Raw genomic sequence first — 22845 nt, forward strand, 5'->3', positions numbered from 1 at the left:
GTTTGGTGGTATAAAATGGACAAAGAAGAAAATATTTTAATTAGTCTAGACATATAAAATCCAGGGATATAACAAATAATTAGGCAAGAATTTAAGATACAGGAAGAATTCAAGATATAGGTTCCCTATTGCAGTGATGTGGCAGGGGGCAGGGGGAGGGCCGAGGGGAGGAAGAGGGAAATGAAACTGGGAATGAATGCAGACCAGTTATATTGCTAGTTTTAGTTTTTAAATTCAGTCGTGGGTGCATGGGAGCTCATGGTTTTTTTATGCCTTTGTGGAAGATGAATATTTCATAATTATTTTTAAAATGGTCAAAGTAAACTGGATGAGAATAGGTTGAATATATACACCATAAGTGTAATTTTTCAGCCTGTTTGGATGCTGATATGAATTATTTGTTGAAAACTTTGCAGAAACAAACTCTGTAGTAAAATATGAATAGTGGAGTTATTTGGTAATAGAAGGCAGTGTTTTAAATCTAAAAGATAGTATGAAAGAGAACAAGGATGAGAAGAGGGATGCTTATACGGAAACAAGGAAGCGAGAGTCAAATGACAATTCACTCAGCAAGTTTCTTGTTATAGTCACACTATTGTTACAAATGAGCCACAAGGGACTGCCATATACTCGATACAAACGTCATCAGTGACACCTGCCAAAAAGTGTTGGGACGGGGAGGAATTCCAGACAACAGGAAACCAGAAACTAAACTTTTCTAAAGAAGGAACCTACATAGAGTTCACTTAAGTCTTTGGTATATTGTTCACAGAAGCTGAATTATCTTCTACAAAAGCGTGTTGCTTTGCATCAAGTCTTAAATGCATGCCCTTCACTACCTATGAGACACTGTATCTTTCTGAAGGAGAAGTGACACAGAAGCCAAGCTGTAAACCTCATACCCTGTCGGCACTGACAGAATGCTCAAATGCAGAGCTTTCTAGAAGTCGTCTGGACTTTTTATTGGCAGGATTACAGGAACATCCTGATAAAATAAGTCTTTTGGGAACTGGACTTCCTTCTAAGAAATTGAGCTTTTTAAAAAATTTATCTTTAGAGGGGAAGGGAAGGAGAGAGGGAGAGAAATATCAATGTATGGTTGCCTCTTATGTGGTCCCTGCTGGGAACTGGCCTGCAACCCAGGCATGTGCCCTGACTGGGAATTGAACCTCTATCCTCTGGTTTGCAGGCCCATGCTCAATCCACTGAGCTACACCAGCCAGGGCAGAATTGAGTTTAAAATACTTAAAAAAACATTTCACTAGTCACAAAAAGCAGATGTATATGTGTCTTGTGTGATAAAATATTTTTGCACAGTTGCCAGTTAGTTCATCTCAAAGTTGACTCTTTTAAAGCTGTCTTCTCAGTCTTCAGCCACTTGTTTTCTTCCCTCGTTCCCCTCAGTACTGACGCCTTTTCTGATTTTGTCGTCTAGTTCCATCTTTGCCTCTCCACCCCTTCTCCATTATAGAGTCAGAGAACCTGGTATTACTCATTTACTCATTTCTAACTTGTTGATTATTCTTTAGAGTCTCTGTTAGGTTGAATGGTGGTTCCAAAAAGATATGAATGTGACAGGAAAAAGGGTCTTTGAAGGTAGTTCACTTAAGGTGGTGAGATCATCTGTAACCAGGTGATCTCTGAATCCAATGGCAGATGTCTTATAACAGAAGAGGAGAAGACACAGAAGAACGAAAGGCCATGTAGACACAGAGGCAGAAATTGGAGTTACATAGCCATAGGCCAAGGAAGCCTGGAGTCGCTAGAAGTTGAAGAGGCAAGGAAGGGTTCTTCCCTAGAGCCTCTGGAGGGAGGATGCCCCGTTGACACCTTGATTTTGGACTTGCGGCCTCCAGAACTATGAAATAATACATTCCTGTTTTTCGCTAGTTATGGCAGCCACAGTAAACTAATACAGATTTCATGAGACTTCTTTTTGGTGTCAAGAAAAGTGGGTATTGATCTTTTATCTTTCTGGACCTTTGTTTTTTCATCTGTAAAATAGGAACATTAAATTAGATGACATCTAAAGTCCCTTTGATCTGTATAAATCCTTAAAAACAAACCCATGGCCTCCAGGAGGGAGCCTCTCTCACCCTCTTGCTGATCTGGGGATGCATTTGCTGGTGCCCCCGTTCCTGCTCTCGAGCAGCCGTAAGGCCCAGGGCTGTGTGGCCTGTGCTCACAGGCTCCGGGAGGGGGGCTGAAACAGGCTAAGTTACCCGAAGGGCCGCGTAGCAGCTGCCTGCAGGCTCCGAAGGACGGTACCTGATCTTTATTTATCTATTTATTTTTGTGGGGGATTTTATTTTATTTTTAAAAATTATTGTTCAATTACAGTTGTATTTTCTCCCCACTCCTCCCCCAAACCCCTCCAAACCCCCCCCTTGCTTCCACCCTCCACCTTGGTTTTGTCCAGGTGTCTAAAATATGGAACCCTTCACACATTTGTGTGTCATCTGTGCGCAGCAGCCGTCCTAATCATCTCTGTAGCGTTCCGATTTTTGTGTATGTGCTACCGAAGCCAGCTGCAGAGGACGGTACTTTAAAATGGAGCGGAAACCCTGGACACAGGCTCTTCCACGAGATGGACTTAGAGGTGGGAGTCCGCCATTCTCCCAGAGCATGCAGCATCTGAATAAAACCTCTTTCCTTCACACCGGTGTCTGCCTCACAAGTTTGGCTTTTGTGGCGACAGGCAGCCGAACGCCTGTTTTTCATTCAGTAACATACTCACTCACCTGAAACTGACCACAGCCAACATAATGAACATATCCATCACTCCCAAAAGTCTTGTGTCCTTTTGCAGTTTCTACTTTCCAGCCTCCTTGTGCCCCTTTTCTTCTTCTCCACCCTCATCTGCAATCACCAGATGACAAAAATCACCTGCTTTTTGTCACTGTTGATTAATTTAAAATTTCTAGAGAAGGGTCTGGCAAAACTATGGTCTGTGACCTAAATCTGGCTGCCTGCCATTTTGTAAATTAAGTTTTACTAGAACACAAAAATACTCCATCATTTATGTATCAGTGGCTGCTTTTGTGTCGTGATGGCAGAGTTTAGTGTTTGTGACAGAAACCTTATGGCTCACAAAGCCTAAGATATTTATTATCTGGCCTTCCACAGAAAAAGCTTGCTGAGAGCTGTTCTGGAGTTTTATGAGACTTGAAAGCATGCACATTTTTGCCTGGTTTCTTTTACTCAGCATAATTATTTTGAGGTTCATCCATGTTTTGCATTTATCAGTAATCCATTGGTTTTTATCACTGGGTAGTTAATGTTTATTATTGGCTTTTATTAACCTTGTATGGGTCTACCAGTGTGTTTATGTATTCACCTGTTTGTGGACATTGTATTACTGCCAGTTTTTGGCTCTTGCAAATACAACTGCAGTGAGCACTCATGTACAGATGTTCGTGTGGATATGTGCTTGCTTTATTGTGGGGTAAGTGAATGCCTGGGATAGAGTATCTGGATCATGTGGTAGTTGTATGTTTAAATAAAGAAAAAATCAAGCTATTTTCCCAAGTGGTTGTACCATTTTACATTACCTCAAGCAGTGTGTGTTTTAATTTCTTCACATCCTTGCTAGCACTTGATGTGGTTAGTCTTTTTAATTTGAGTCATTCTAATTAGTACGTGTGTAGTAATATCTCATTGGGCTTTTAATTTGCATTTCCATAGTGACTAGTGATGTTGAACATGTTTTCATGTTCTGATTTGCTATTTGTATATCTTCTTCAATGAAGTGTCTTTTCAATTATTTGCCCATTTTTAATTGGCTTACTTTTCCTATATATTGAGTTTGGAGAGTTCTTTGTATATTTTGGAGAGTAGTCCTTTATCAGATACATGATTTGCAAATATTTTCTCCAAACCTGTACCTTGTCTTTTCATTTTCCTAACAGTATTTTTGCAGAGCAGAAGTTTTTAATTTTGATGAAGGCCAGCTTATCTGTTTGTTCTTTTTAATCATGCTTTAGGTACCACCAAGAGCTTTGCATAACCCAGTGTCATAAAGATTTTCTCTTCTGTGTTCTTACAGATGGTTTATAGTTTGTCATTGTTGTTCAGTTACAGTTGTCCCACATTTGCTCCCAGTTGCTCTCCCCTGCTCTGTCTCCCCCATTCCCATATCCAGTCCCCCCATTCCATGCCCATGAGTCCTCTGTACATGTTACTCAGCTTGCCCCTTCTCCTTCTTAAGTTTTACATTTATATTTATGATCTATTTTGAATGGAAGTTAAAATGGAACACATATGATGATATTGCCATGGCAGTATCTTATTATGGTTGTAGGTAAAAACGAATCCTACTGTATTAGTGAGTATTCTGCAGAGAAACAACTGATAGGGTGTGTGTATATATAGAAAGAGGTTTATTATAAGCAGTTGACTCATGCAGTTGTGGAGACTGGCAGGTCCAAACTCTGTAGTGTGGGGTGGCAGACTGGAGGCCCAGGAGAGCCAGTGCTACAGACAGAGCCAACGTCAGTGTGCTGGAGAACTCCATCCTGTTCTGAGAGGCTGGTCTTCCTGGTCTGTGTCAGGCCTTCAACTGACTGGGTGAGACCCACCAACATTACAGAGGACCGTGTGCTTTACTAATTGAAGTTCAACAATTTGAATGTTACTTCCATCCAAAAGCACACTCTAAGTTGAGACATAAAATAAAGCATCACATACACCAAGCAGTAAAGTGAATAGTTTTGAAATTAGTTCCTTAGGAAGTATAATATATGAATACATCTCTTTTTTCCCCTCTGTGGGTTCATAAAGTGTTTACTGTAAAGGAAAATGCTTTCTGCCTTCGCATCATTTTGTAATTCTTTGAGGTTTTTATGGAAAACTATAGATCTTCTGAATTATTAGCTAATGAATGAACTCTAAAAGATATTTCAAATAAAATGTGGACTGCTTGTATTCCAGAAAGAAACAATAAAAGGATCATTACTCTTTTTGTTTGAAACCATCAGAAGATCTCACTTGACATTTTAGGTTCATAGTGTGCAAAGGATTCACTGAAAATCCTGTTTGGTTCTTTATTAGCAACATTCTTAAAAAATTCCACAATTGGTATGCCTCTTTCAAGAACAGCTGGGGATCTCTCAGAGGCAGCCATCTGCACAGTGAGACAGTTCCCAGGATGGTTTTGTTTGCTTAGATTGGCCCAGACACACCAGAACTCTGCACCTGCATGTGCTTTGTCCGTGCTGGGGGGCTGGCATTCCTGGGAGTGTTTTTAGCACAGCCTGTACCCCAAAGGCCTGCGGCTTTGTTTCTCTGTAGGGGTCATTCTTGAGCTGGTGGTACCTTTTCTTCCTTATATTTTCAAGTGATAATTTAAAACTCATCAAACCCACAGAAATTTCATTTGAAAATCAGCACTATCATATTACCAAGTCTTATTTATAAACCAGTAGGCTAAAACCATACAGGCCTCTGCTGTAGTCAGAAATTACCAAGGTAGCCAAATAGGTATACAGCTTCTACAGTCCCCATCACCGTGCTGAACATCTCAGGTTTTATTTTACACGTTGTGCTCCTATGTGCTGTTCCCTATTTTTTTTTAGAATTTCACATGTAATCAGGATTTCTTTTATGGAATGGTCGATCCTGTCTTTTCTGTTTCACATGCTTTTATGGGCATGGGTTCTACCTTCTTGTCCTTCTGCATCGTTCTCTTCCCAGGCAGTCGTATCCCAGGCTCTAGGGACAAGAGCTGTGCTACGCTTGGCCAGCCACGATGCTCTGCTCTCATTCATAAAGCTATTACTGCATGTTACTCACAACCTACCTACTGAATTTTTTCACTCTGGAGTTAACACATGTTGATCTGTTATGAGGGATAGCTCTGAAATTTTTTCCTGCTTGTTTTTTCAGGGAAAGCACTTTTAGTTCAATAGTTTTATATATCAGTCTTTGGGAGAGTACTCAAGAGTATTCAGTAAGATCTGTCTGTTTTTCTTAGTTTTTTGACATTAATTATTGAAATAGAAGTGTCCAAGTAGCAAAGACTTGTTCTTTTTAAAAAATAGGTTTTAGAATGCATTCTTCTAAAATCCTCTCCTGCCCTGGTTGGTGTGGCTCAGTGGATCGAGTGCTGGCCTGTGAACTGAAGTGTTGCTGGTTTGATTCCTAGCCAGGGCACACCCCTGGGCTGCAGGCCTGGTCCTCAGTTGGAGGGCTACAGGAGGCAACCAATTGATGTATCTCTCACATATCAATGTTTCTCTCCCTCTCCTTCTTCCTCTCTTCAAATAAATAAATAAATAAATAAATAATTTAAATAAAATCCTCCCCTATTAATATTAAACTTAATTCTTTATCAGTTTATCTGATTTTAAACATCTAAAGAAAGTATTAGTATTTTAGTAAATAACATTTAATATCTAGTAGTCTAGGTTCCAAATATATAAAATACTTAATTTCATAATATAATGCTTATATTTTGTAGACCAATCAGGAAAGTACCACCCACAGGACATCCCACACCTTAACCTTGGCCATTGAATCAATGTGAGTCCATTCAGGTGATGGAAATCACAGTGGATTACACAGAGAGGATGTTTAATATAAATAACTGTTACATTCTAAGAAACAAGGGACTGTAAAGTAGAAGGAAAAGTCTCTGTCATTCCCCAGGGCTAAAGGAGAATACCCGGCAAGGACAAAGGTGGAAGGAGGTCTCCTCTCCAAGGCTGGGGCTCAGATCTTGTTGGAGAAAGTGGTTCAGCTCACAGGACAGCAGAGAAATTTTTGCTTTGCCCAGCAGTTTCTTGATAAGCGAGAAGCAGCCCTTGGTGTGCAGGGGAGGCACGGGCAGTCAGCAGTGAAGGGTGTGGGTGTCCGGGAGGGCAGAGGCCTGGGCGAGCAGGAGGGCAGGGGGCAGGCAGAGACCCTCAGGAGGCTGGTTTTCGTGTAGGGGGCTGTAGAACCGTGTAGGGGGCTGTGGAACCAGGCTGGGCCAAGGAATCACATATTCTGGATGCATGGTTGGGGCAGAGCTCTGACGGGCGTTCACACCCCTTTCCCCCTCTCGTGGGCTCCTAACTGCAGGAAAGGCCTTTCCCCTGCAGTGTCCCTCCAGGGCTCTCTGCTGAGAAAACCTAGCAGCGTGACATATATTACAGGGAAAAGCGGGGGTTGAGAGGCGATACATTGATAACTAGCACATTTATAGTTTCACTGTATTGCAGTTCCCCTTTTTTCTCTTTACTGGTTAATGTCAATTGCCAAATGATTCCCTCCATATATTTTAAACTCCATAATTGTGACAAAGAAGTAGCACAGAGCCCCGTCATCTGACCCTCCTTGTCCCCATTCAGAGGCAACAAATGGGTAGTTGAGATGCTATTCAACTGTCAGTGCTAAATGTGTTGCTTCTACCCCTGACGTGTTGTGTTTTACCAGTGGCACTGGTTTTGAAATTGGCTGGCTCACCTATAGGTCCATCCAAGAGAAATGAGAGGCAATTATTACAACTGATTAAAGAAAAAGAAAAATGATGAATATATTTTCTTATATTGGGAAATATAAATTCTTATATATAAATATTAGTCATTTGAGTTTAAATCACATCTCATTGATATTTAGAATGTTTTATGATGTTTTGACTGATTAATAAAAAAGTTCCAGAATGCCATATTGGTTTCTATAAACTTGAAAATGAGGTTCATGAACAGGCATGGTTGCCTGCAAAAAGTAACTTTAAAAAAAAGATACAGTTTTTAAAATTCAGTACACACTGAGTCGCCCTTCAGTTGCTCTTAAGATCTTACTTTGCTCTGATCAGGTTGACCAGGTAGCATCCTTTCCTTGGGAGTTCCTGAGCGTTTCATCCCCATATCAACAGGTAGAGGTGACAGATGTCTTCCACTGCTTCCATCGATCTAACAGCTGACTTAGGTGGGGTCTGCACAGTTGTGCGGCTGTGAGCGAGCGGAATGGCAGGAAGCTGCCCAAGTCACCTTGTTCTAGTTTCCTCCTGTGCTGCCTCCCATGGGGAGTTTCTTTATTCTCCATTTTTCTAGCTTTAGTTCTAAAAATCTGATGTCCAAGCCTGGCAACTCAGCCCATGCCATATTGGTTTTTGCAGAGAAAGGCAGGAGGCTGAGATGATCTCATAAAGTGCCCGTAAGGTGAGGTCAAGGCGTATAAAGAAATCAAAAGTAATGACCGTCATCATCATCACCACCACCATCACCCATCTTTAGATAAAAACCTGTGGTACTCACACAGCATTCTCTCCTTGTAATCATTCATGACCAGCCACCGTCACACGTGTCTCTGTTCCTCCATCAGGCTTCTCTCGGTGTGTCCCTGTGCTGCAGAGTGCAGGCACTGCGCCAGAGTCAGCTGAGTCTCTGTGCTCTGACAGCAGCCGTCTTCCCTGTTCTCAACACGTGGCGTGTGTGCCTCAGCACACCCCCAGTGCCTGTCCTCAGGTGGGGACGCCCTCAGCCGAACCCGCCCTAACCAGTCACTGCGTTAAAACCAGCTCTGCAGAAACGCTGTCGGTGGACAAGTAGTACTTTCCAGATTGAGTGTAAAGAGGTAGCTATTTTGGCCACTTAAAATGAATGACAAGCCTGAGAGTTGTCGTTCTCTACTTTTCCCCTACTCTGTTTTTACTATTGCCTATTTTAGCCGAACTTACTTATCAGGAGGTTTCCCAACTCTCTGGTCCTGAAAGGGGCCCTTTCCAAGTGGCGCTGTCTGGGCCTACAAATCCGGGGAGTCCCATCGTGCCAGTGCACTCTGCGTCCAGGCTCCCAAGGCGAGGGGCGTGCTGCTTTCTTTCCAGATTATCTGGGTGCGGAGACTGGTCTCGGTCACAGGGGGGCGCTCTGCTGCAGTCAGGCTGGTCACCCCACCGCCCCTCAGACGTCCTGCGCTTCACTCACCTCTGGATGCTTGCTTGAGGCATGCCACTCTACTTTTGCCCAAATCCTAGCTTTTTCAGTTTACGTTCCACGTTCCTGTGGAGTCTTTTCTGAGAAAGCCTTTCTAGCCCCCTTTTTCTCTGACCTTGTATAGTATATATAGTGTGCGCCTCACAGCTTAATATCTGTGCTTCCTCTTGTGGTATTTATGATGTTTGTGTGGATTGTGAAAGGAAGAACTGTACTTCTCCATCCCCCTAGTTGTTCACTGGTAGTTACTTGTTAACATACCCTAGAGTGGTTGCATAGATCTTTCCCTTGAACCAGATTTGGCTTCAGGTAGGGCTCAACATGGTCTAAAAAAGTATAGAGCCTTCACAACACCTCTCTTTAGACTGGCTGCTGTAAATTGGCAAGTGTGGCAAACACCATTCTATCATTGGCTTATGGCACTTTCAGAAATGCTATTTTTATGTACCAGCTGCCATACTTCAGGTTGCCCAGATGTGGCCCGGAGCGGTGCGGATTGCAGACGTCTGCTGGCAAAGGGCTCCTGCCTCCTACAGACGCTTGGAGTGGTACCTTCTTCCGCCGCCTCCCTCCGCTCTCCTGCCTCTTTGAGTCCAGATGTGAGTGTGAAACGGGGAAAGGGGTGCTTGCTGGATTGTTGAAGTCTGTTTGGTGTTTCAGATTAGGTTTATCTGTGCCCACACTGCGAGAGGAGTAGACAGAAAGGGAAGTAATAGGAAAGCCGAGCTAGCCCTGTCACCCTCCCCTCAGTCTTTCTGGGCAGCGTCTTTCTGTTGTGTGAGCGGAAATCCCTCATCCTTATTATGGCCCCTGGGGCACGGCCCCCACTAACTCCTCCCCTCCTGTCCTCCCTCTCACTGCTTGTGTTCCAGCAGCTCTGGCTCTCCCCCTTCTTTGCCTGGCTAACCCCCACTGACACCTCCTTCCCAGCTCCACCCTGTCACCCTGCCCAGATCACACATTTCATGGGTGACTTGATTGATTTTGCTCTTCTTTCCTATCACTTTTTGCCTATTGTTCTTTATAGTTTCTAATTATACATTTTTTTGTGTGATTATTTGTTCAAATATACAGGATGGAGCAAAAGTAGGTTTACAGTGGTTTGTATGGAAAGTAGGACAATGATTAATAAATAATAATATAGTAAATTCTGTGTGTCACGTACAACTGTAAGTCTACTTTTGCCTCGCCTTGTGTATACCTTCCCAGAGTGTGAGTCCATAAGGGCACAGATGTGGTCTGCTTACTAATTAAACCCCATTTCCCTAGCTCAGTGTATGGAAGATAATTGAGATTCAGTAAATGTTGGTTTGAAAAGAGATGAACGCAGATTGTAGGATTTGGGGGGTAGGTGATGAAGGTAGGGTGGCAGAGAACTATGGTCAGAGAGAAGTTTATGGACTGTGCCGAATCAGAAGGCGGTTTGGTGGGGCTGGCTGCTGGCAACCTGGACAGCCTCCAGAGTCGCGTGGAGACTCCAGGCAGCTGCTGCCTTATACAGGTAACACCAACAACAGAACGTTTACCACGTACTGGACATTGAATTAATGCTTTAAAAAGGAGCTATCACTAACCACTTTTGCACCAAGGAAATGGAAAACATAGGGACATTAACAGTTTGATAAAGCTCAAACAGCTAATAAACAGCAGAGCTGGGATCCAAATCCAGGTGCGTTTGACCTGCTTCTGCTCACCCTTAACCCTCAGGATCTGCCAACTTCCTTAGAAGCATCTCATTTCTTCCCCCACTCAGCCATGTGACTTTAGATCAGAATATACTACAAAATCCATAATAGCCTCCTTTAAACCCCCATTTCTCCTCTTTCCACTTCATCTGCACATCTTTGCCAGGCTAAATCCTCTAAAATTCTTCTTTTATTACCACTTGCCTCATCAGGAATCTTTGGTTGTTCTCCATTGCTACTAAAGCATGAACACATGGGCCCCACATTCTCAGCCCCATCCAGCCTTCGTCTTCCTGTCAAGTTTTGTCCTCCTTTGCTTTCTGGTTGGTTCTGGGCCAACCAAGCTGGTTCGGCCCAAAGGCCAAACGGACGCACTCCTGCTCTGAAACGGGTCGGCCATGGTTCTGCTTGCTGCTCCGCCGGCCTGTGTCTTCCAGCCGTCATGTAAAATCCTCCAGCCGGGCCTGCAGTCCTGTTTCACTGCTGGGTGAACGAATGCCCCTGTGTATATATTCGTACAGTTTCACCCAACTCTTGTTTAATTCTACTTTATTTTTATCTCCCCCCCCCCATTTGACTGGCAGCTCCTTGAAGCATGACTGCGTGTAGTACTTCCTTTTATTTCCCAGGACATCTGATTTGGCAGTACAGACACGGCAGACACTCAATAAACATGTGTTTGCGAGTGAGTAAATAAACCATGCTTCTGATTTTCTGTCCCGTCAGGGTTTCGCCTTACATTAATATGTTCCGCTGCACTAAAGAGATTATACCATTTGAAAAAATGGCAATTCTGGGGTCTTGCACACATTTCTGATTGGGGACTTCAACATATTGGGCAATATATGAACTTTAATGTTCTCATAGATTGAAGTACAAAAATATTGGTGTCTTGCCTGCCAGTGAGGCAGGGTGGAAGATAAGGCCACATAAAATACTGGTTATAGTAGATGTATGTTCTTTTGCTTTTAGCTGTGATCTGCTATTCAACTTAGTAAATAAAGCACACTGCAGAAACAGCTGAATAAGAATATTTAACATAACTAACAATCAAGGCCCTTGGGAATAAACTTAATTGTGACTCATAAAATCAGCGAACTGAGCTGTGAATGCATTTCCCTCCGCCGCCCAGTTTTATTTCCTATGGTTTTACCTCTCTAATCACAGTTTGCTCAGAGCAAGGCATTTCATGTGTCACGGGGACACACAGTTGGCAGTCATAAAGCCGTCTGGAAAAGCAAAAAGCTCATTTCTCCTCAAAGGGTCTTTTTTAAGAATCAAAATGCACAACTGATTCTAAAAATAAATGCTTTAGCAACTGCATAAATAACTTACCTGGGAGTATGAGTTATTCTCTGCCTTTGTTTGAGTTTTTCCTCTTCTCTTTGTGCTCTACGAGCAAAAGAAACTCTGTCGAGGAAATGTATCTGCTGTGTATTTACACTGTGTTATAAATTGGAATATTAACTGGAGCTAATGACGGAGAATGTCAGTGTAAATTAAGAACATTATCTAACCCTTATTAATTAATGAGTGAGTGCCCTTGTGAAGAAAGAACACCGGCCGTCACAGGGCCCGGGTCCTGGAACTGACTCCTAGCTTGTTAAATGATGTGGAGAAAGTAATTAACTCTTCTGTTCCTTTTTTTTAAACTGAAGAACTAGGATGAGAACATAATTTTTTTTTTAGTGTCTTGCAAGGTGTTTTGAAACGCCAAAAGGGGAGGATAATCAGAAAAATTATGAACCAGGACTTTAAAAGAATAGTTGAAGTTGCTTAGTAGTTTAGTAGTTTTGATTGGTCTTTAGCTGAGAAATAGCTGAAAGTGTGGAGCCAGGTTCCTTGAAAAGAAACAAGATGCATGATATTTATTTTTTACTTACCGAACACAATTGGTTTTTGTGATCTTAAGTCAGTGTTGTATAATCTGTTTCATTATTGAGAAAGTGGTTTCAGCTCCTTTGAAAAAAATTCCAGATAAATTAATGGGTTTGTAAAGTTTATTTTAAATGTTGTATTATTTTTTTAATGGATGTTAGGTACTGTAATGAGACTGTCTTCTCTTCATTTTCCTACAGATCAGTTTTGTGATTGAGTGACTCATTAGCAAACTAAGATTCTACTTTACAGGAATATTCAGAGAACAAACTTAAAAATATATGTAAGCTCTTAAGAAAAGGAACTTGGGAACATGTGTGAAGGACCCATGGACAAAGCCCGAAGTGCAGAAGGATTGAGGGTGGGAGGTGGCGGGGGGGCGGGGGAGTGTGGTGGCAGGAACATGGAGACCACTCTGCTTGAACAACAGTAAAAAATCATATAGACATCCTAAAAAAAGAAAGAAAGAAAAGGAACTGGGGGGTTTTGACGAAATGGCAGACTCCTGGACTGGAGTAAGGGAAAGCACAAGATAAGCCAGGAAGGAAGTCTTAAAAAAAAGTATGGGTACTGTTGAAAGCACACATGTGCTACCTTGAAGGAGCCCGTAAAGAGCTAAAAAAAATCTGGAACAATTCGAGTAACAAAAATAATGATAGTAATGGATTACGATTTATAAAATAGAACGAATATCTGCAAGTCAGTGTTTATAATAAGTAAATATTTGAATAAGTAAACGAGGGAGAAGGAATAGCTCTTGCTTACCTAGAATTCTAATTAATAAATATGGAAGGAATAAGGGAAGTAAGAATATCACTGTTTGGCAAACACCAGAGCAAAGATTATTGTGGACTAGAAGCACCTATGCATGCTAAAATTAGGTGGTTAGAGACTCCCAAAGTCGGGTTTCTAGATTGCTTCCATATTTGGACTGAATAAAACCCTGACCCCTCTGGGTCTGAGGATCAGTTGCTAGGAACTTCCTGTAGCTGTGACCAGTAGGTAACTCAACCAGAGGTCCCCTTGGGCTGGAATGAACTTAATTAGCATTCTGTAACAAGTGTTTCTTGAGTGCCTGCCACCCACAGCCTCCTGTACTCAAAAACCATCATTTTAATACTAGTCCTGAACAGAAAAGAATAAACCTTCATTCCAGGTGTTTTGTTCACTACTCTCTGGACAGAAGGGAGTAGTCCCCCAAGTTCTCCAAGTCCCTTCTCTGTCCTTGTCCTGAACACATCTTTCTCGGATCCCTCAGGGCTGGAGGACTGCAGGGTCTACCTTTTGTCCCTTCAGCTGATAAACCCATTGACAGTGCTTGGAGGCAGAGGGCCTACCAGGCCAAACTGTTAGATCTTTGCCTGACAAGGAGTAACTAGTACCCTGTTTTATAGGTAACACAGACGTGAAGATACCTGGTATGTTTTAAATGTAGTTTCCCAGGCAGGTGGGACAGGTTCTTCTCCCATGCATTTTTGTCAGCCCATAGGGATTGCATGATGTATGTCCAGGCTGGGGGCGACCTGGGACCCCAAAGGCTTAACATTTTCAGTGTACCTTTTCCACGTGTTACTGCAAAATGAAGCTGAATGTATTTGAAAATAATTTAGTTGCCAAAAAATTGCGGCATCTAAGCCTACTTTTTTTTTTTAACAGAAGTTAGGAAACAGATGTAAAAAATATAGGCAGGCTTGATTGATCTGTTACCAATACTGCACTGTTTGTGGCTTAGTTTGCTGCTCACATTTCTGATCTGAAATTGCTATTCTGCAAATTAACTTATTTAAACAATTAAGGTAGTCTACAGTCCACATGTGATTCCTGTCCTAGAATTTTCAGTCTTACCAAGAAATAAAACAACAGGAGGAGCAGGTGTCGTACACGGTGAGTAATTCACCCGCATCGTGAGAAGGTCATAAATAGTGGTTCTCGGTCGGGGTGATTGGCCCCGGGGGCGTGTGACAGTGTCCGGAGATGGTTGGATCCTCGAGCCTGAGGAGGAGGTGTCTGGTGTCTGCTGGTATCTGGGGGGGAGGCCAAGGATGTGGTACACACACTAGAGCACAGGACAGCTCCTGCACAGCAGAGAATTATCTGCTCCAGATGCCAGTGGTGCTGAGGTTCAAAAACCCCGTCACAGATCCTCACAGATCCTCACAGAAGGGGCGGATGGATGGACTGGTCAGTCAACTGCATTAGGAAAATCCTAAGGTGATGTCCGTAATTGTGGCTACTGTCTGGGAGTTCTTCTGTTTTATTTTCTTCCAGATTTTTTTTTCTTTCTTTAAATGCATTTTGCCTTTTTTTTAAAAAAATTCATTTATTTATCTTTAGAAGGGAAAGGAAGGGAAGCAGAGAAGGAGAGAAATATCAATGTATGTCTGCTTCTGGTGCATCCCTTGCTGGGAACTGGCCCCTGCTGGGAACTGGCCTGCAACCCAGGCTTGTGCCCTGACGGAGATTCGAACCCCAATCTTTTGGTTCACAGGCCTGTGCTCAATCTACTGAGCTACACCACCTAGGGCTATTTTCTTCCAGATCTTTTATTTTCAAATCATTTTAGACTCATAACCTGAGTAATTTTCATCTCTGTCTCAGTTTCCTGAGCACTTTGTACATGGGAGGCTTTACTAAATGTTGAAGGAAGTCAGAGGGAAGGAAATAGGCCTGTCAGAACTGATACATTTAGGTTTCACTCTCACGTGAACTGTGAGAATCACTGAGGGTTCTGACCAGAGGGGAGGGCTCCGAGGGAAGCTTCCTGGTTTCCTAGAAACACCCAGCAGGTTACCTACCCACTGTGCCTGCCTCAGGTTGCTCAGTGCCAGTGGAGTGGGTGTCAGGGAGAACATCGCCTGCTTAGGACACCGATGAGCTTTGTCTTGCAAGAGATCATTTCACACCCTGCACCTTACCCCAGCCACTGGAAGTGGCCGACACAATCCTGTTGGCCATCACTTTTAAGTGTGGGTGTGTATATTCTGATTAAAACATAGCAACCTAAAGTCAAAGTCTTCTGTAATTCTGAAAATAAATTGGTATATATTCTTCCAGTTGGTAAATGTATGTATTAACATAATTATTAAAGATAAAAATGAAATTAATTTTATCAGATTATGATACTGTTTTAAACTTGTGTCTTTACTATTTTATCTCATGGTCATTCTTTATTCTATCTAGTATGAGGAATAAATCATTTAAAGTTGTTAAGATTATAGTGCCACCCACCCTACTTCAGAGGCATTAGATAGACTCAGTTGTAAACTAAGATTGTAAGTGTGTTGAGTGTTTTTGGATGGAAATACCATGAAGCTATGTACCATGCCCTATTTTTAATTGCTTAAATAATGTGGAATGATTCTGTTACTTGTTGTTTTTGAGATGTTTCCGAGATACTTTTAAGAATATTCTGAGTCCTTGGAGGGAAACCACTGTGGCCACGTTACTGTTTTCTGTGTAACAGTCTGAGGTCCCGACTGCCTGTTTTGTGCTCCTTACAGGCAGATACGTGTACCAGCCCATGACCCCAGTGGAGCAGCTTCCGAGCACCGAGATCCCTGCGGAGCCTCGGGAGCCCACAAACACCATTCAGATCTCAGTCTCTCTCACTGAACACTTTCTGAAATTTGCATCTGTCTTCCAGCCTCCGCTCCCGCCTGATTCACCAAGGTACTGTATGATCTCAGACCTCTTTATCGACAACTATCAGGTTAAATGTATTAATGGGAAGATGTGTTACGTGCAGAAGCAGCCGGCACCACAGTCCCACAAAACGAGCCCTCAGGAGGTCTCTGCACACGATGCCTTAATTTCAAAAGATAGCAATACACCAAAAACAGATCACTGCTCTTCTCCCTCAAGTTCTGAGGACTCTGGGATCAATGCCATCGGGGCTCACTATGTGGAATCGTGTGATGAGGACACAGAAGAGGGAGCAGAACTGAGCTCAGAGGAAGATTACAGTCCAGAGAGCAGCTGGGAACCTGATGAGTGCACCCTCCTCTCTCCGTCGCAGTCTGACCTGGAGGTGATCGAGACGATAGAGACCACCGTGTGAGAGTCGGGAGGGAGGCCGTGCCCTCTGGTCCCAGCTGAGCTTTTGTACTTTCATTGGCTGGATCATTTTTCCAGTGCCATTGGTATTTTCTACCCCTAACAACCGTAGCAATTCAGTGGTCGGCTGATTAGCTTCCCTCTTAAATTAGCATTATAACTATGATATTTATTTTCTTTTATAACCTGACTTATTTTCTATGTAGCATCTGGTGTCATGAATTATGACCCAGCCTTAATTTCACCAGGAACTTTGTAAGTGATGAAGTGATGATCACAGACTATAATGGACCAAGTTGAGGAGCCACCCGAGTGAAGGAGACAGTGCTTTCTGAATGCCCAGCTCTTCACAGAAAAGCCTTGGCATTCCATCTGGCATGCTGACAGGCACCCCTCCGGCCCTGCTAGCCCCTTGTGGGAATTGGCTCCTGTGAGGGGAGCAGCCTGTGCCCTGGTAGATGCCATTCTGTCTCTTTCCCCTTCTCCCCACCATCTGCTTGGGTTGGGGCCAGCTGCCTGGCTTCTAGGAGGGTAAGGGGGTCCAGCTTGGCTGCTACTTAGCCAGTGTCTGAACAACCCACGATGACCTGGGCTGCGCTCGACTTTCATTTACAAAGAGATGACATCCTCAGTTTCATGCTCAATCCAGCTCTAGCTGAGCCACCTGTGCTCTGCAGTGTGCTATGGGGAAACAGAATGAATAAGACCTGGTTCCCCACATGAAGGGAACCATAGCGCAGCAGTGGAGATAACACACACAGATAACATTACCCAGAGTGCTCTGGGAACCCAGGGGAAGGAAAGATGTACTGGGCTTGTAGCTGGGGAATGTGTTACAGCATTTGAGCTGCTCTCTTGGGTGGGTTTCCTAACATTTCCCTGCTTTTCTTAATTGTTCTTGAAATCTAAAAAAAAACTTTTAGGAAGTTATATAGGTATTATATTTAGGAGGCAGCCACATCTGATGTCTTAAGAAAATATCAGTAATAGTTTTAGTTAGCCTGGAAATGCTAAAGACAGCAGTCCTTTAGAGATTAGGAATGAATCTAATAGGTTTGATGAATTTGCTTCATTTGGTTGTATGAAGCTTTAGAATGGCTTGGGTGAGAAATGGGTTAGCATTCAGTATGATGCATGTTTTTTTATGCAAATGCAAAAGCAGTTGAAATAGTTCACTGCTGAGTCAGGAGAAAATAGTTTGTGTAATATTCACTCACTTTACTACAGTAATATTCATGGTCTGTTGTACATGTCCTCTCTTCTTACACATGCAAAATAGTGAGTAATTCTTTCTTATTTAGCTCTCTTCAGAATTCTACTCCTCATCTCCATTTACACCAGGTGTTCTTGTGCGAGTTGGTTATCTGCCATTTCTCCAAATCTCCTCCCTGTGAGACATAGCTAAGAATCGGGGAAATTTAACATATGGCCTAGTGAAACTCGAACTGTCAAGAGTTGGAGATAGAGAAGTAGTTCTTATACCCTAACTGTCCGTGAGTGTGCCCTTGCGGTGTTATTTCACGCTGTGTCCCCACTATGGCGCCCCTCTTGTGTGCTGCATTAGCTTGTATTTTAAAAAATAAGAAGATGCCTGTTGTGTTTTTCTCTGAAGCCTCCACTTGGCTTCCCTCACAAATCACTCTAGGCAGAACCTGCTTTCCTAGTTGTACATGTAGTTCCAGTGACTGGCTAGAATGCTTTATTAGGCTGAAGTGCCCAGAACACCCACAGAGTTTAGAAGGCAGAGTGTGCATATCCCTGCGAGAACAGTGTCCATTAAAACTTTTTATGCAGGTGTGAGTGCAGCGTAAGGTTCCCACTCACTGAAATGTAAGGACTCACAAGTCAAACCAGTAAGGTGGTGAGAAGAGCTGCAGGAACAGGAGGGCAAAGGAGAGGGTGGGGGTGGAGGGGGTACAGCCAGGGGCTTCCCCACCAGCCTGGCCCACCCAGCCCAGGTGGCTTAGGGACAGACATCCGCTGAGCCTGCGTGGGGTTCTCAGTGCCTCTGTGATTGCGTGGCCAGCTGAAGGCGAGCCCAGAGCTGTGCAGTCAGCCGCTGTGTGTTCGGGGTGGTGACAGCAACATCAGGGCCCTGTCTGCACCCCCACCCGCCCCCAGTGGGTAAGCTCATTGGATTCCCTAGTGTGTGCTCAGAGGGCCCTCTTTCTGTGCCGTTCCTACCTGTTCTCTGCTCTGGGCCCACACCCCTGTCCCTTCCACTAATTGGATTCAACCGCAAGGTCTTTAAAGCCATGGAAATGCATGGTCGCAGGGCCACAGTTCTGAAGCTGGCTGTGTCAGGGTTGGGCCCTTTTTCAGTAATATCTATAACTTTTAAACTCCTGAACTGCCATTCAGAATAGCCACAATTTTAATGGAATTTTTGGATTTAATAATGGTTGATATCACTTTAAATATTTGCACAATCTCTTTATAATTAAAAACTCACTAAGCTTTCCTTACTACTGTTTTATAGAATTGGAGATGTTCCATTGGATTCTAAATATTAGATGCTCCTGGATCTCAAAATAACCTTTTCTAAACAAGCACAAGCAAGAATTTCTTTTGTCCTAGCACTGTTGATATTAATAATTCTCTAGAAAATCGTATATGATCGAACCAGAATTGTTTTTTTTTATGCTTGCATTCCAAAACAACTGATAAGGATATAAAAACATGTAGTTTCAACTTCAGTTCTAGGCCTATTCTGTTCTATATTATATAAAAGAATTTCTCTGTAATCCTGATATTATATTACTCATTTGTATAATCATATTTATAGGCACCTTAGAAAACGTTTAGACATGTATTATATCATCGGACACAGTCATGTTAAGTAGCTTTTTGGTTGACACTCGTGCACCGAGGGACGACAGTCTTACGGTCTGGCCCTGGTGGTTGGAGGTGTGCAGGCACGGCTGTGTGGCTGAGAGGCTGCCTCCTCGGGCTGTGGTGGAAACCCGGCCCCATGCCTACTTTTTGAAAGTTGATAATAAGCTGTTAGGTAGAAGATAGAAAATAAGTGCTATGTGGAATTTGGCTTTCTTATTTAACCAAAATTTACTTTAGAATTTTCAGGTTTCAAATAATTCTAACTTTTCTGAGAAATGACAAAAGAATTAAAATGCTTTGTGGTTGTAGTTAGTTGGTAACAAATAAGGCTTTACCATCATATCCAGATATATTTTTAACCCTGTAATTTTCAGGGTCCGAAAAGAGAATTTGAGGGAAACTCTGAAGGAAAACAGGTTGCCCCCTACAAAGGGAGGACCTGCAGGTTACGGTGCCAGCGCCCAAAGTGAAGGAGCGCTGAGGCCGGAGCCAGACTGGAAGCTGTCCCGAAGCACCTTTGGGATTCGACTTGCGGGTGGGCTTTTATTTCTTAACCTCCACTTCCTGGCCTGTTAGATGCATCACACTGTTTGGGAACTGATCATAACAACTCCTTTTATGCAAATTTCTCTATTTGGGTCATAGGATGTAACCGGATAATTTAGAAAGCTGTCAAAATACCAGGTGTATTTAAATACTGGCAGTATAAATACTACTAGGCAAAAAAAATGGTGTAAGATAAAATAATATTTATACAGTTGGTTTTTGGTTATTCCATGTTGTTTGCTAAATTTTATTGAAACATTTTGGCTTTTTACATGAAAAAAATTTTTAACAGTCTTCTTTCCTATTTCCCTCTCCAGAGGAGCTGTGAACCAACATTAAGGTGGCCAGTTGTGTTGTAGGCCTCTTAGAAAGTGATGTGCGGTTAGTGTGTTGCCCCTGAGGAGAGGGGGCAGGAGGCGGGAATTCCTGTCACCTGCCAGGGCTGCGGTCCCAGGGGGCTCGGTGTGCCCCACGTCCAAGCACAAGTACGAGAGAACTTCTCAGAATTTTGGAGTTATGTACCTTTTGAAAATTTTGTATGTCACGGACTCCTTTAAGTATCCCAGATAATTGAGAGTGGACTGTGTTCGAACAGGGCCGTGTTTCTGTTAGCGCTTCGAGTGCCTTTTTCTATTGGGGTCGGTACGGTTCTCTCTCAACACTGAACAGGTTGGGCAGCAAACGTCACTGGAGGTTTGGGTGTGGAGCCCCCATGTTACTTTGTTCACACACACTTTTTAGGCCGTTCATACCTTAAAATATTCACTAACTGTGCTGTTTTTAAAATCTGTTTTAAATTTTAAGCACAATGTTGACCATTCTGTAATTTCCTAAAATGACATTGTTTTCCTACAGACAGCTTGACTTTCCTTTCTGTATAAGACTTTAGGAAAATAACTACCTTGTGCAATAAACGTGATTTTTTTCCTTTTGTACCAGCACAGATTTGTTATTTTGGAGTTCGGAACATTCTTTCCCTGCAGTCTCCCCCTTTTGAGAGGTTCTGATTTAAATAACACAATGAACTGAAAACAAAACTGCATTTGTAAAATGTGAAACATTTATAGTGTGGGCTTATACTGTGCCAGGAAGTAAGCAGTTTACATCATTATCTCATTTAAACTTTACAAAAACTTCACAAAGTGCAGGTAAGTGTTGTCACCCCTAATGTACTGCTTGGGCTGACTCCCCGAACCCTTCCTAATAAAAGCTTTTTGTTGGCTGTATTAGGCTGATACAAATCACACATTCTCCCAGACAGTGATTCTTCCACACAAAGCTGCAGGCTTTGTAGTCAGTTCACACTCGTCATGTGAGACAGTCTGACCACAGGTCTGCGGGCAGGCAGCCCGTGGTTGCCCGGGCTGGTGCCCACACTGCAGGCTGGCCAGCCTGGGAGCTCAGATTTTGCCTTTAGCACAGCCAGAAAAGAACAGCTTGTGGGGCTGACATTTATAATAACCTCACTGAGATTCCTAAGTAACTTCTTTTATTAGTCATAGTGATAATATCATTAGTATTATTAATAATTATAGCTCATCACCTGCCTTACTGCTTTCTATGGGGAATCCTCACAGCGACCCCATTTCACAACCAGGAAAAGCAGTCAGGAAGGAAATATTTTTGCCCCAAGTAGCACAGCTTGTAAGTAGGAGAAGTCAGGATCTGAACCTAGTTTCTGGCTCTGGAGCCCGTGCGCTCAGCCCCTGGCCTCTGTGGTCCTGCAGCACCTTCCTGCCCTCAGTCTACTTGGAGGCTGAGTAGGGTGCCTGCTCAGGGAGCCTGGGAGGAGGGCAGCAGGGGTCCACCCCTGTCCCCAACCCAGTGAACCCCTCCCCAGAGGCCCACATCTGCCCCAGGGTGCTACTCTCCAGGCAGTCTCAGAGAAACGTCCACAGGCTTCCTCACTCTCCCCCCTTTTCTGAGCTCCACAGACCTCCCCCAGCATGCGTGTGTGTACACACACACACACACACACACACACACACACACACACACACACAGTCTTTCTGCAGCTATCCCAGTGCTTTGATTAGGCCAGTGCCGCTTCCAACTCGCAGTCAAGGCTAGCTCTTCCCACCTTCACAAGACAGCTCGTCTTTTAAAGTGGCTTCTGCAGACAGCTAATCTCATCTACTGTGTGTGCATTCTACTACTTTGACCCTATATAATAGTGTTGCCAAGTTCTAGAAGGCATTTCATTGTAGCCTCTTACAGTTGTCGACGACACATACTTTATTCTGCAATAAACTTTAATTTAGCCTCTCAGCCTCATTACAGTTCAGTCACTGGGAACGTAATGCCTTTAACCCTGGGTGTGCCACCCGGTCCTGTGTGAGCTGTGGGTGAGACAGGGTCTGGGGACGCAGGTTCGCCATGGCAGGGTTCAAGCAGAGGCAACCGGAGGCCAAAGGCAGATACGGGAATTTGGCAGAAATGAAAGTGAAAGGCGAGGCAAAGCAAATATGCCAAGATGTTAATGGTGCCTTTCTGTTTGCTTTTTTGAATTCTAGTTTTCTAGATTAATTAATATTAACCTTTCTAGGTTAACAATCAGAAACAAACCAGTAAGCATCTCTGTGTGGGAGATGACAGTCGTAGGGCAGTCGGTGCAGGCGGAGCCTGGCTCCGCTGGGCGTGGGGAGGGAGGTGGAGATGGCGAGCCCGCAGGTCGGGCAGCAGCTCAACCACTCGTGTACCTGCTGGACCAGCAGGACTGGGGACTGTGGGCCCTGGGACTAACCAGCCTCCACTGAGGAGGGACCCCATGCCAGACTCCTAGCCACAGCTGGAGAGTTCTTGGGCCACTGGGTTGGAGAGAGGGAGGATTTGTCTCTGCCTTTCTCAGTCCCTAGCCCGAAGCTCTTCTGTGAACTTGGAGATGGGAGTTCAGAAAACTGGGGCCCTGGTGCAACAGTTTAGCCCTCTGTGAT

General features: G+C 43.5%; 1 protein-coding gene and 1 non-coding gene across 2 annotated transcripts in view; one reads left to right on the forward strand and one right to left on the reverse strand.

Annotated features, from left to right (window-relative positions):
* Positions 1-20850, forward strand: part of CUNH3orf70 (chromosome unknown C3orf70 homolog) — a 56258-nt gene extending 35408 nt beyond the window's left edge. The window contains exon 2 of the mRNA XM_037131302.2: positions 15979-20850. Within this exon, the coding sequence (XP_036987197.2) occupies positions 15979-16535 (557 nt within the window). The 3' untranslated portion in view covers positions 16536-20850. The remainder of the gene's footprint in view (positions 1-15978) is intronic.
* LOC119038763 (U6 spliceosomal RNA) lies at positions 2425-2529 on the reverse strand. Its single transcript, XR_005080480.2, has one exon. It is a non-coding gene; the product is annotated as a U6 spliceosomal RNA (small nuclear RNA).
* Positions 20851-22845: the final 1995 nt, after the last annotated feature.

The sequence above is a fragment of the Artibeus jamaicensis genome, unplaced genomic scaffold (assembly GCF_021234435.1).
Source record: "Artibeus jamaicensis isolate MK-2021 breed Jamaican fruit bat unplaced genomic scaffold, CSHL_Jam_final scaffold_474, whole genome shotgun sequence".
NCBI lineage: Eukaryota > Metazoa > Chordata > Mammalia > Chiroptera > Phyllostomidae > Artibeus > Artibeus jamaicensis.